General features: G+C 31.5%; 1 protein-coding gene across 4 annotated transcripts in view; it reads right to left on the minus strand.

Moving 5' to 3' along the window:
* Positions 1-15559, minus strand: part of LOC145749310 (uncharacterized) — a 31896-nt gene that overhangs the window by 10075 nt on the left and 6262 nt on the right. For 3 of the 4 annotated variants that reach the window (XM_082565041.1, XM_082565040.1, XM_082565038.1), the window contains exons 8-13: positions 2680-3300; positions 2069-2143; positions 1457-1544; positions 1098-1276; positions 851-1003; positions 381-515 (exon numbers count right to left, since the gene is read on the minus strand). In XM_082565041.1, the coding sequence (XP_082421167.1) occupies positions 381-515; positions 851-1003; positions 1098-1276; positions 1457-1544; positions 2069-2143; positions 2680-3300 (1251 nt within the window). The remainder of the gene's footprint in view (positions 1-380; positions 516-850; positions 1004-1097; positions 1277-1456; positions 1545-2068; positions 2144-2679; positions 3301-15559) is intronic. The other variant, XM_082565039.1, reaches the window with a different exon arrangement.

Raw genomic sequence — 15559 nt, forward strand, 5'->3', positions numbered from 1 at the left:
TTAATTACATCAACATAATCCTGCGTAAATGTAGGTTACTATAGGGCATTTAATAACAATAACTTTCCATGTTTTGCAATGCGTAAATTTCGCTCCCGAGTTCGTTTAGTTGTTGCGCAATTTTTTAAATACTTAACACAGCTTTAAAGTAATCAAAAATGTCTCGTTTTTCATGCGAAATATTCTTAACGATTGTTTAACGAAACGTTACATTTTAAAAATGCCACGCAACGCGTCAAGTGTTACAAAAAAACGAAGATTATGACTTGAACCTAATAATTGCTCTAAAAATGCGACCTCATTTTTAGCGAATCGTTTTTTAAACGTTAATTCGTACCCTGCATATATATATGTACTGTCTACCAATTACTAAAACATACCCGTAACACTATAGTGTTTAATTGCTCGACGAAACTCTCTCTATTTCCTTCTGATAATTCGTTGTTGGCGATTAAGAGCGAAGCAGTCTCTGCCGATTCTTCCTTATCAACGAAAACCTTAAATTTGATTCCAAGCTAAGGATAAATAAAACCGGTTAAAAATTTTTTAAAAAATCTGTTAAATAGTAGATTGGTTATAATTATATTTAAAGTTGGTAGCGGTAAAAATAATATTATTACATACGCCTAAATATAATTGGAAAAAATATATTAAGACATTTTTTTAAATAAAGACGGCAAATAGTGAATTTTTTTTATTTAATTAATTTAAAGAAAAATTTTGAAGTTTATTATTAATATTTTTTTTTAATTGAAAATTTTTCTTTATCTAAAATTGTAGATATATTTATTTTAAGAAACGTGAAATATTTGAATACCTATTTTTCTGAAATTTTTAGTAACTCATTTACCTGTCCTTGGGTTTCTAGTTGACATTCAATGCACAAAGATTGCAAATCTTCTACTTTCTCGATGACCTCTTGACCTTCTGATGACGTCTTATTTTCGGTGACGTCATGGTCGCCCGATTTAACGTCAAGCTCGGTAGAAGGAGCGCTTTCAACCTAGAAAATAAAATACGTGGAAATTTTTGCTCTGCAGCACAGTCTAACAGAAGCATAAAAATCAAAAAAAATAAACTTATATAGAAAAACTTACTTGTAATAACACGATTCTTAATTTATCGTGTCTTCTTTGATTCTTCGTCGGCCTTCTGTGCTTCTTTTCACCTCTTTGCTCTTTTCTCCCCTTTTCTCCCACTCCTCCCTGCTCTTTTCCCATTCCTCCTTCCGCGCTCTCTGTCGGAATGGGCGTAACTTCACTTGCTGGTTGATCAGCTAAACACAATAAAAATATTAATAAATTTAAAACATTTTTTTATTATTAGGCAATTTTTAGTTTAAAAAAATCGTAAACATGTTTATTAAGATAAAAAAAACCTGTCTTATTAGAAATTTCATTTTTTTTCGCAACAAAAATAGTAGGCCTATTCCTGTTTTCAGATTAAACTAAAGTACCTGTAGTTGTAGAAGAGCTGACTTGGACATTTTGATTTAAATTAGATTCACTTTCTTCATTTCTAACGTTGTTCTCAAAACTTGGATTCTAAAAAAAAATTACAAACAAAAATTAAAAAAAAAATCTAAAAATTTTTACCAAAAATTTATGCAGGGTTATCTTTAAAATACTAAAATTTAAACCAGTGTAAATATTTTCAATTACCGTAACAAAAAATGTAATTTATTACATTTGTCGGAAATACAAGAGTGTTAACATGTTATGTCTTAGCTGATGTAATGTGGTTAGTAAAGCACCATGTAAATTAAATGTGGTTTGTTAACATGGTGTTATTTATAATTCCCTTTTACTGTTGACATATATATCAAAATAAAACAAACTAAAAACTAACACATAAATAACCATTTTTTTGTCACATGCAGCTAAAATCACAACTTAGAATATATTTACCCCCAAATACACTTACTATTATCTAAAATAATTACAAGTATTTTAGAAAAATTTTTTTTACAAAAAATTCCTAAAATAACACCGGGTTACATTTACATGCATCTACACTGTGATTAAATTTACGATTTAACCACCCAAGCATGCCCCCTATGGGTGACTACCTGGTAGTAGGTGGGTACAGGGGAGGGGGTGGACCACGACCGGACGTAACCCCCGTGGCCATTGCTGCTTAAACGCTGCACACAACAATAAAAATACTCAACAAAAAATCAACACAAACTACAAAAATGTGGAAATCACAATTTTTGTTTTAACTTTAGATGTTTGTTTAATGATAAAATTTCTTATTTTGTGTATGGTAGTGATATATAAAAAGTAGATCAAGAATTTAATAAAATTGGTACAAAACATATGCATGTTATGCTTAACAAGAATTTTGTGTGTCAATTTTTTTTTACATAAATATTGTAAAATTTTATTGATTTTTGTCTATTTTACTGGTTGAAAAGCGGGCTGCAATCAGCTATATTTCATTTATATTGTTTTGTTGATGTAGATTTTGTTGTAATTATTATGTTGAATCAATATTATGAGTATTACCTTACAGACAAATATAATTTGTAAGTTGAATTTAAATAAATTTGTTACAAAAATTACAGTAACAATACCAAACATGCATGACTAACTCATTAAGTAAATGTAAAGCAGCAGCACAAAAACAATCAAGCTTTATTTAAAACACACTAAAATAACTACAACAACAAAAACTTACCTGTAGATTTTGAGCAAGTTGCTGTTGGGATTGATGCTTGTGCAGTTGATGGGGTTGTTTGTTTTTGATTAAATGTTGCTGTTGCTGCGTCTGTTGTTGTAGATTAATCTGTTGCTTTTGTGATTGTTGCTGTAGGTTTATTTGTTGTTGTTGCAGCTGCTTTTGTTGAGCAATGTTTTGTTGTTTCTGTTGCGGAATTTGTTGTGGAGTCAAAATTTGTGGTTGTTGTTGAATATTTTGCTGCTGTTGTTGCATTTGTTTTTGTTGTTGTTGCAAATTTGGTTGCTGGACAATGGTTTGCTGTGGGATTTGCTGTTGAGGAATTTTCTGTTGCGGAATAGTTTGTTGTTGTAATGTTGCCTGTTGAGCAATATTTTGTTGTTGTTGTTGATTTTGCAACTGTTGTTGCTGAAGAACATGTTGTAACTGTTGTTGTTGTAACAACTGTTGCTGTTGTAGAATCTGCTGTTGTTCAAATTGCTGTTGTCTCTCATTTTGTTCACGCTCCAACAACCTGTTTTCTTCTTGTTTTCTTCTGTCACGTTTTATGTTCGTTAAACAAGCAGAAATTGATTTAGCAACAGCATTAACATCGTCATTATGCAGAAAACCATTCTGTACCTAAAAATAGAATAAAAAATTTAAATATTTAATATTAAATGAAAAATAGACTTTAAATATTTTCTAGTACAAAGAAGAATAACATAATTATGGAAACACAAAAAAAACAAATAAAATTCTCATATCAGATTGAAATCTTTAGTGAATAACAAAGCTTTCAAAACAAATTCTTTTATATTTAATGATTGTTATGCAAACCTGTCATAAGGTAAACTTTAAAAACAAATGAACTCAAATTGTCAATATTGAACCAAAGTTTTATCGACGTCAACAAATGTCAACTCCCAACAACTTAAGTCATACTGGAGTTAGTCAACAGCTTTATATAGTAAGTGATAAAATTCTTTTATTAAAACCATAAAAAAGAGTAAATAAATATGATTTTTAACAGCCGAACTTGCGTAACTGTAAACACTGGGACCAAGTTAATGACTTACAGAAATGTCGACCGCTAGACGATGCGCACAAGCAATTTAAAGGGACTCATCTTGTTGCGAAACAAGATAGTATTAAATTCCTTTAAAATTACCCGTCAAAAAGGTAAATTCGCACTTTCTAAAACCGCACAAAGGAACCGAAATTTCATTCATGAAAAGCGAGAAGTTCATTGTCCCCTTGTGACGTCATCGTAATACACAATCCCATTATACCTATTACGCCAACAACAATACAAGGTAATAAGAAAGTTTTGTTAACACATGTGATTTGTGTAAAGGATGCGGTGTAAAAATCTAAATTAAGGATAATTTATCGAATTTCTGACACCATTGACGCCAAGTTTAAATTCTATGCAATTAGATTTGTACGATTTATTGCATTTTTCATGTACAGTGTTCTAATTTAAACGCAACAAAAATTTCAGGGGGCGTACATCTATAAAATATGACGTCACCGTAAATGAGTAGTTTCCTTAATACACAATCACTATTATAGACCCAGAAATCGAACAAAATTTTCCATTACGCGATTTTTGACGACGGTCAGAATTTTTGGACGAAATTTAAAGACAGGCCGAAATAATTACCGCCAATATATACATTCCGTACACGGGCGACGGCTAATTTATGTGGTCTGGTGACGTCATATCGACCGAAAGCATCAATTTAAACCGGACCTCTTTAAAATCAATGACAGAGACGAACTCAAAACCTTGTGTCTGGTAGTTTTCCATTTGATATACACATGATTAAATTGAGGTATAATGTGTAATATAGACTATACGGAGTCATCTGTGATTAAGTATAGCTTGACATTACTCAACACACGTGTATGTGTAATCCGTTAATATTATTAACGCATAACATAGAGATTAAAACAAACGTGTGCTGTATATATATAAGTAGGGTAAAGTGTAATACAAAAATGTGTAAAAAACACAATTTAGATTTTTCTATTTATTAACAATTGTATACAATGTGCATTGACATTAAATGTACCTAAAGCCATTTACTGAGGCGAAATGTTACAGTTTAACGGTTCAAATGATGCATAAGCAAAGTAAAGGGGCGCATGGCAGACGTTTTTAATGCATTACGGCGCAGACAATTTGACAAAAACGTAGCCTACATTTTAAATATTAATACTTCTAAAACGCCAAGGAAGCGAACGCGAGTACAGACAATAAAATGGGTTCTAAAATTTAAAATATCTCGTATGACCTAGATTAAAACGCGAAGCTAAAAATGTGAATTACTTTTTAGTTTAACTAAATTTTGAAGCCAGATGTCCTATATTACAACGTGTTATTTTCGGTCGAAAACCGCAGTAAATCAATCGCATTTAACATGCCAAAGATACTTGAATAACTATGCCACGTGACCAGTCCACTACAACTACGATAATGACGTCATAGTCTCAGGTAAAACGCCTGAAGGTAAATTATTTTATGGCATTACGACATATGAATTAATTTCAAGAAATGCGCCAACTCGTTATAAGGTTATGAAACAATAACAAATTTTGATAAATTAATTTTTCTAGATTATGACAAATTGTAACAACGTTTGAGTAAGAAAAATAATAAAACACCTTCTAAAATAAAGGCAATCAATAAAGTATCTTAATTCAAAGGCTAACTTCAATACAAAATTAATTAAAAAAAACAAAAATTTAATCCTAAAAAATTATGTGTAGTCTACTTTCCGCGTTTTTTATTTATTTTATTAAATAATCCGCCGTGTACTTAAACCGCACACATCTGCTTTAAGTGATCAAGTCAAATGAATAAATCCATTAATACTTCCAGGAGAATTTCAACACAAATTCCTACTCGACAAGACAATATTTCGACACTTAAAATTACCCCCAAATTTTTTTTTTTAATTAAATTATAAAAAACATGTAAAAAATTTTAAACTTTATCTTACTTTTTATGTTATAATTAAAATATTCTGTGCATTTGGTATTTTAAAATAATATTATTACAAAAAACGAATATTCATAATTGTATAATATATATTATTTTTAAATGACAAAAGTCATATGATTTTTTTAACGTTAATCAGGACATAGAAGTAATATGACTTCTATCGAAAAATCACAAAAGAAATTCGGTCATTCCTCTGAATAATGAATTTATTTACACAAGAAGTAGAAAGAAAGTAGTTTATTTACAGAAGAAATTTAAAAGAAAAAAATTTCACAGCCTTACCTACATACAAACTTTATATAACTTTAAAAAAAATAAAAAAAAAATTAAATTAAACACCGAAAAACCTGGTTGAAACAACAAGTTAAATTAAATTCACATTTAGCGATTTTAAAACAAGTCAATTTTAATTCAATTTAAAGGGAAAAAATCCTTAAAGAGTAATTGTGTTCTATATATGTAACATAAATAAATACGGCTTTTCCAATGTTATGTGTCATAATTTATTTAAAAACTCGTGCTATCGAAAGTAAAAAGCTATTTCGGGAAAATTTTTTGGCTTAATATTAATAAAAACTCCAAGCCGTTTAGTGGATATGTGCTATTAAAAGCATATGAATTCACCTTAAAAAGGTATATCGTATATACACTACTTATTTAGATTTTTTTAAATTATTTTTTATATATGATTGATTTTTTAATTTACTTGTACAAAATTCTGTATTAAGTCAGTAAAACGGACTAATTATGCCCTTGAACCCTTTAAAAAAACAGCAGAGTTGCATTATCGCAGTATTATGTTAACCGCATTGTTTTTAAAACATTAGGCTTTGCAAACGTACTCCAATTAACACAAGGGTAAATAAGTAGTTGAAGTAAGCCAATTCCCAAATTAACATCACAAAATTTTGTCCGTTTTTTATCGCACAGTTATCCTAATTAATTTTGTGAGATTTTTATACTATATTGCTAAAAATATAGATGGAAATGCATAATGGAAAAAAATGAATTAGTGTAACTAAAAAAAATAATTTTAAAGTGGCATAATAAAAATACTAAAATTACAAAAAATGGATAAAAAAAACGTATTATCAAATTCATATTAATATCTACAAATTACCCTTAAATAACGTTAAATACCACATTGTAAAGAACATTTTTGATTATTTTTTAAATTTTATCTTTAACGAGAAAAACATGTTTGTTAAAAACCAAATACTACGCTTTAACGAGCGTGTTAATGTTACAAAACCACGACACTATCTATACACAGATTAATAATAGATTGCACGATCATTGAGCAGTTTTTTTATAAAGGCTATTTTAGTTTTGACGTCATAAATTCAGCTTGTATATTTTTACATGGATTTATTCATACCATTTCAAATAACCGACAAAAAACTGTATTTTAATGGAAATTGATCACCGAAATAGTTGCCAGACAAATTAGACAGAAGTCGACCAATAGCAACACGCGAAAATTTACTCTCCGTTGCGTTCATATTACATGAGGTAATGGTTTATAAAGCAGACGCAGGGTTCGAAAAAAAAATGAAATTCTTTACAAAAGATCAAAATATTTTTAAAAAATGTCTAAAATTTAATGTTTTTGCGAATTAACCTCTCATTAAAAGGTTTTTATTAGTATAATAAAACTTTTAGAAAAAATGCGTTTCGTGTTGCTTCGTTGCCTATTTCGAACCCTGTGTTAACGTATTTCAATTAGAGCAACCTAAAACCATCGAGTTAGCAACGCTACAACAAGAGGCTAAGAACTAAACAGGATACGGGAGGAAATGGAGTTTTATAGTACATCAACACATTAACATACATTCCTATTCATTTCATAATCATTCAACTTGCAAAAAGTAGGCTAAGCCTATATATGCACTGTACAGTTAATGAAAACTCAATTGAAAAGTTATTTTTATAAACATATGGTAGTCATACCGCCAAACCCTTTATGCCATTTAAATAACTTAATCTATTATATAAAGTAAGCGGGGCAAGAAATTATCAATATAAGTATTACAATGCGCTATGTCAATAAAACGGGCTAATAAACCTGCATACATATTATTCAAGCGATCAAGGCGAATATAAGATAATTTTGCCCTTGTGAAAAAAACTAGGTCAAACTAAATAAAAGTCAAGTTTTAGTAATTCGAGCCGAAACAAAAATTAGGAACAATTTGATTGAGAACGTCCACCCTTCTATGTTATTATTCTTATTGGCATATGATTTCAATTTTAAAAATTTAAAACAAAGTTTTGAGGATATCCATTAGTTTTTGCCGTGGGCTTTATAAAGAATTAACAGCCATAAAGCCTACCGAGTCGTGACGACTGTTTATTTTCTAAAGACTCGAGTGCGGTCACGTGACCCGAAGCGAGTACAACAACTGACAACAAAAACCTCTCACAACATATGGAAACCCTCTTACGACGGCGAGACATATTTCGGCGCCGCTTTGCATGGGTTTTAAAGAGTAAGGACTATGTCACCCTCATACGACGGCAAAACACATTTTGGCGCCGATTTGCATGCGTTTTGCTTATATTAAGTCAATTTAACGAATCATGACACGTTTCACGACTAAAGCGCCAAATAATAAAAGATTATACGTAGTCAATGAAGCCTGTGCATCGCATATCCATACAAGTATACCTTCTTAATATTTATCATACAAAAACAAGCATTTCCGACGACATTTTGCTAAAATCTATAGGAGAATTTAAAAGCATGCCTATAATCAGCTTAAAAGGACCATAACAGGCTCATGCTAGCAACACAAATATGTGCATCGACACAGCGGTTTCCTGAACGGCAGAGTTGTCAGAAAAAGATGGATAGCTCCGAGCCTGCGCCCTTGACAATGTATAAATAAGGAAACACTGGAAATGATTTACGCAGCCTGCTCTTAATGCAAAAATTTTGAATAAAAACAAACGGGTTAGAGCGCCCATTGGTTGAATTTTTAATACACAAGTCGATTTCTGGCCAAGAAAAAGGCTTTATGACGTCACAAAGTGTAAAGTGCGTATTGTTCTGACGACAACAAACCGTTTGAGTGATTTGTGTTTAGAAGAGTGTTTGAATTGGAAATCTGAATGGGCCGTCAAAGCTGACAATCTAACCACACAAGATGACGTCATATTTCGTCAGATTCCGAAAACAATGCCTGGATGGAAGGCCATAAATCGCTTACAACAAAAATAACCAAGAAAAAGAAAATTTGCAGGGAATTTGTAAAAAAACACCACAAAATATAATTGAATAAACGTAAAAATTTAATAGGCCGAACATAAATTTTCCAAGGCATTTTGTAACAAAATTTTGCCTTAAGTAACCTAATCTTCGCTTGGTTTAATCCTTAACGTTGGTTAAGCATAGAACTGGGTCAAGTACTACCTATTACGTCACACCATTTACAACGGTGCCAAAATTGACAAATTTCGTAACTTTTGAATTAACCGGTGATAGCAAGTTTATAACGAACGAAAGCTGAAAAGGAACCGGTTTAATAATTTCCGGTCGGTTAGGCCTAATAAGGGCGCAATTGAGATACAAGAATAAACAACCTTGGTAAATAATTGTAGCTTGAAATATTAATGAACTAGTACATCGGTATAGGCAAGAGTAAAAATAGACACCATTGAATGAATACACGTTACTAAGGAAGCACTCTAATATAGAAATGACTATAAAAATAAACCGCATCCATATAGGGCATTTTAAATAAAAATCTTTAAAAAAATATTTGGAAAAAATTACAGTGTTTAATATTTTTTGGTGTTTAAAGTCCAATTTTAACACAAAGCCCATCAATCAGCGAAACGCGCAAGTGCATAGCTCTGTATTACGCAACTCTCCCCTTTAAAAACAGCTTAACACAAGGGCACGCTGCACAGGTAAAGTCAACATGGTCTATTACTACGCCATACAAACCACTTATTAGTTAGGTTATATTGCGCAACCATTATAGTTGAATGAATGACTGTGTTACGCAATTACCGGAATTCTGGTAAGGGCAATCCAACTCAAAGGCAGTTAAAGGATATAGTTTATTGAAAAACTTGTCGGGGGTAAAGTTGTCCAAATTTGGGTCGTCTTCGGGCTGAATTGACCAGGGTCGAATTGACTTCCATACATTTTAAAGCTTCTTTTACAAAACTGTTTTTAAAATCGGCAAATTTACGATGCCTCCTCGTAAACGTTACTACATTATCACGTTCGTCAGCGTTTTTAGGGAAGAATAAACAAATGATAAAATTAATGGCTCAATGTCAAATTGTAGCATTTTTAAACGTTCTATTTATGTAGAGGCGTGTTAAACGGTCAAGATATGTATTTACACGTGTAAATGTTGTCCATATACAAAACAGAAATAACATTCCGTTAACAAGTACATCTTTGTATGTATATAATTTCTCTATATATAGATATGAAATCCCGATATTATATCTCCCATAGAAATCCATATAATATTTACGATAAGGGGCTATACCGTTTTTTATTCAATAATGTAACGGGATTTTAAAGGGTGGGGATTTTTTGTTTGTTTTTATAAGTCGACTTTCGATGAAAAAAGGCTAATAATATTCATCATTATTCTAGCTAGACAAGCAAGAAAAACGAACTCCTTTAGCTGCGTGGGCTGGTTATGAGTTGAAAGTATAAACAACAAAATACCGAAAGTCATCAAATCAAGAACGATTTAAGTACGGTCCTTATATTTTTGTAAGAATAATATTATTGCATTACAATTCATGTGACATATATTAAGTAACAATGGCGTGTGTTTTATTTAAATCGGAGGGGCAGATCGCTGTTTAACCAACCGGGAATAGGATGTTTGAGTCACTGAAATATCTTGAAGAAGGAAGCATGGGCGATTGGTCGGGGGCGTCTACTGATAACAAAATTTGGGTTTAAACTCGTTTACCCCTGGATTTTACCCTAATATTTCTTTACCCCTTTGAAAGCATGGGCGATTGGTCAGGGGTGTCTACTGATAACAAAATTTGAGTTTAAACTCGTTTACCCCTGGATTTTACCGTATTACCCCAAAGACATTGCCCCTCTTTTTAAAAACCATGGGCCCACATTTTTTTCAAAATGCTATTTTTTGCTACTTACCAGAAAAAAAAATACCTAAATGCATTTTAGCTCCCTCCCTTTGGTTTGGAGCTATTAGATTAAAAAGACAACGATATTTTCCAAATATCACCGTTAGAATTGAATAAAAAATTATTGAAATTTATTGGGACATTATATAATTCAAACAGTTGCCATTCACTAATACAATCACGCACCCGTACACGCCAGAGGCACGTTATTTCCCTTGCACAACAGATATACTAAATCAATCGATATCAGCGAATATCTGTTTATAGAGTGAAATTGTCACAAGCCATTCATCGCGCGTGGTTTATCAGCTGCGGTTAATCATAAGGGGGAACATTAAAGCAAATTAATACAGAGTTGGTCTTTTCTCTATCAAGTATTGAGCAATCAAACGGTTTAAATAAATGGCTGACCTAATGTATCCGCTTTGTGGTTGATTAATCATAGGCGGGTGAATAAACGGAAAACATATAGAGAGTAAAGGTCCTTTGTGCAAGTTTAAACCTTGAATTATATTTAAATATTCTGAAGGAAAGGGTTTTAAATTTTTTACGTGAGTTTTTAATTTTTTGCCTACCAAATTTTGTGCCTGTGCCCTTTCTTTCTCCAGGATGTGGATTGAGCAAAAAAAGCTTTAGCAAACGCTAGTAGTTGACCTTGTTTTAAGTGCTACACACACATACATAAATAATGCGAATATCGATTTAAAGCAAGGGCACTTTGCACAACGTAAAGTGCTTATTTGTCATAGTCCTTCTGTACGTTGCAACATTAAACAATAATTGAAAAAAGATTTTTCGGAAATGTTTCGGTCGCGAATTTTCAGACATTGTGTCTGGTATATAAGTAACCCGTGCGATTTGGCACGTGGGCCTTTTTAAAACCTATACAAATTGACGTCACGTCGCCCTGGCAACGGAGTGGTAAAGTAGGTCGATCAGTAACGGTTTAGGTATGGTTTCCACATTTAAACAAATGAAAAATTTTGACAATTTCACACAGACAAAATAAATATTACCCGGTATTTAAATTCGCTTAACTGGGTCGGGGTTAATTTTTGAGTGTCATAAAACAGTCATATCTTGAAAAACTTTGCTTGTTTTGTAATAAAATCGCTTTCGCTTTAAGTTAAGTAGCGGTCGTAAGAAAGGGGGATTTTCTGCGAAATTTGAATTTAAATGAAAATATTAATATTACTACGAATTCTAAAATTTTCTGTAAGAACTAGCTTTGTGGAAACAAAATTTAAACTAAACAGATATATCACAAGAATATACACTTAAAACCGGATATGAAATTCAAGCATTTTACTGCCTTAGACAGTATCACAATACTGCATAACTTATTAATTTCGGCAATTTTTCTAACTGTTTTTTCAAACCAAAAATCGCGTGTATTTTTTAAACGTAGTCCCCAAACCTGTAAATTGTACCAAAAACTGAACAAACAAATGATAACATAAACCTAAGAAGTTGTCTTGTTTTTGAGGTGAAAAATGTGCAAACAACAAAATACCGAAAGTCATCAAATCTTGAACGCTTTAAGTAAGGTCCTTATATTTTTGTAAGAATAATATTATTGCATTACAATTCATGTTACATTTATTAAGTAACAATGGCGTGTGTTTTATTTAAATCGAGGGGCAGATCGCTGTATATATATCTTGAAGAAGGAAGCATGGGCGATTGGTCGGGGGTGTCTACTGATAACAAAATTTGAGTTTAAACTCGTTTACCCCTGGATTTTACCCTATTACCCCAAAGACATTGCCCCTTTATAGACCTACTTATCATTTTAAAAACCCTGGGCCCAAATTTTTTTCAAAATGCTATTTTTTGCTACTTACCAGAAAAAAAAATACCTAAATGCATTTTAGCTCCTTCCCTTGAGGTTGGAGCTATTAGGTTAAACATTTTTTGAATTTAAATGTGAAAAATGTGCATAAACGACGTCTGATTACGCTACAAATTAAGCGTAAACAGATAGCGAGCTTACACAATTTAGTTTATGCAAAGGGAACGACAGCAAAACGATGAAAAGCGTTAAGCTGCAGTTTAAATGCAATGTAATTGTTCGATTAACTGAAAATTGAGTTTATAAAGTAGACCTGAAAAAATAACTCCCGTTTGTGGTGCCCACGAATTTTTTTTTACAAAAATTTGATCGAAATTTTACGCTCGACAATTGCATACAACCTAATTTAAATTATTAATAGAGTGTGTTAAATTTAACTACAGCCAACAAGTAATTAACTCTCGTGGGACAAGCAATACACAACATAACTGTGGGCCATGTGCTATGTGTCTCATAACAGTAACCCAATAAAAATGTTACCATACATACATATATATTTAAAATGCCTTTCACATTATATTGTCTGTGTCAATTTGACTTTTTTGCTGCCTGTTTAAACGGAAAAAGGTGACGCAGAGATCCTGTCACGTGACACACTCAGAAAACGCAGAACTAGACCGTTTCCTATGATATCGAAATTAATTAACCGACATTCTGTGATATTACTAATTTCTGGCAGGCAATATTATAAACAGTGGTAACCAAAAATGGAAAGTAAACTGGTAAATACACGTGATTTTGCAAGGAAATTCACATCTTTAATTATACTACATCCTTAATTCACGTTTTAAAATAAAATTTAAAATTCGTGGAATTGCTCGCTTTTAAGTTGCGTGGTATAGCATACAGGTTAGGTCTAATCGAATTAGTCGCATTTCTGGCGCTCTAAATTCAATAGATTCATCGTCCATTTCCGCCTACATATATGGCTGTATTTTTCCTCTGTGCAGATAGCTACTATGCAATATATTACAGTATTGTATATTGCAAAGGCCTTTGCATTAACAGCCTACATGTAAAATAAGTCACAAATATAAGAAAATAGCTACAAATTACCAAATACTGTTTAATCAAGCCTGTGTTTGTGTTTTTTAATTTTGTACACACAGGTTTAAATGCCTTCTTTTCTATCATGTAAAATTCAAAAGTTATTAAGCTTAAAGCATAGGCTGTACGTATATAAGTATATAGCGTGCATATATCTAACTGTTATTTGTTTTTCCACATGCAAGAATAAAAATAGATTGGACTCATTAGATATAAGGTTATGTAAGTTTATGATCATATATTTCTTTGTGTGTATTGTAATCACAAAAAAACAATAAATTTTTTACCTTGACTATAAACACCAAACACTAAGTAAGGTAACATACAAAAGTAATGTAAATGATCGGAACTGGTGAAAAAATGATTAGGCTATCAAATTTTAAATAAACCTAAAACACCTAGGTTAAAAATAGGCCTAAAATGGGACAGAACAATTTACCAAATACCCCCAAAAATACAATTTGGCATAACACAAAAGGCTACAGTTTCCCAAAAAAATGGGAGAAAAGATAAATAACAAAGACCTGTGAACAGTTCAATTGTAAGCATTCTGACTAATTAAACATACATACAGTTGCTACAAGAAGATGTACTGACAATAAAACTGCAGATATGACTAACATGGCATTTTTACCTAATAATAGGACTTTTTGACGTTTTTAATAAAATAGAGAATCTCTATATTTAAAACAATATATTATTTGTGCGCAGTTGGAATTTTATAATATTTGCATAAAGCAATTTAACATTTTCCTATTTGCTATTTTCTTAATTATCTATTTTTAAACAACACCGTCTATTTAAATCCCAGTATTTACATTTAACTACTAAACTTTAAAAAATTAAATCTAGGCTTTTCAATTTAACATAATATTAAATGATTTAAGTTGTACAATAAATAATATATCAATAAAAACATTTACTTAAAAATGGTCGATTACTATTAACCTAAACTCATTTAAAGTTATAGCAATTAAAATATCGCCTAGCAGAAACAATTACCGGTTTTTAAATATTGATTATGATTAAAACGGGCTTAGAGATTAATCCAAGGTTATACAAAATAAAACCCCTAAATACACGTGATTATAAACCTAATACACTGTAATACAACTTGAACCGTTCTGCTAATAAACTAATGACCGATAATACGCAATTAACAGTTTATCTTTAATTGTAAAGTCAATAAAACTACTGATTTTGACCTTGTGCTAACCCCTTAACAAATAATAAATTGACGTGACGTAATCAAAGCTAGTAAAATAAAGGTCGTAAAACAGAAAAAAAAATTGTGCACTATATAAACCCAAATAAAAACACGTGCTTATAATTAATCGCTGAATTAGTAAATTTTTGGATAATTTTTTAAAATTTCTTTTATATTTTGAAATGCGAAATTTTATGAGTACTCGACAATTTTGTATAATGAAGTTATAAGAAGGTCACGTGACCGATCAGCATCTCACAAAACTATAAACAAGTGAAATCATTGCAATTTTACCAAATAAAGACAATTTACAATCAGCGGAAACAAAAAAATGAGATATTTTATCGCGATTTTAGACAAAAATTCAAAACCTTGGCATAAACAGTACGGTAACAGTTGAAACAAGCACGCTATACACCCAGCTTTAACTATCAGCAATTTCGATTTATAATCTCAATAAAACTTGCCATTAAAACTTCACTGAAACAAGATCAACAAACGATACTACGTCAATTGTGTTTACCGAGAATTCGGGTCACGTGATTTCGGAGCACAACCCGTGGTCACGTGACAAGATTGGGCCAATCACAGAACGGGAGGCCGAATTGTTAAGCAATGCGGTAAATAAAACTCGACAACGTTGTAGATTACAGCT

The sequence above is a fragment of the Corella eumyota genome, chromosome 4 (assembly GCF_963082875.1).
Source record: "Corella eumyota chromosome 4, kaCorEumy4.1, whole genome shotgun sequence".
NCBI classification, from domain to species: Eukaryota; Metazoa; Chordata; class Ascidiacea; order Phlebobranchia; family Corellidae; genus Corella; species Corella eumyota.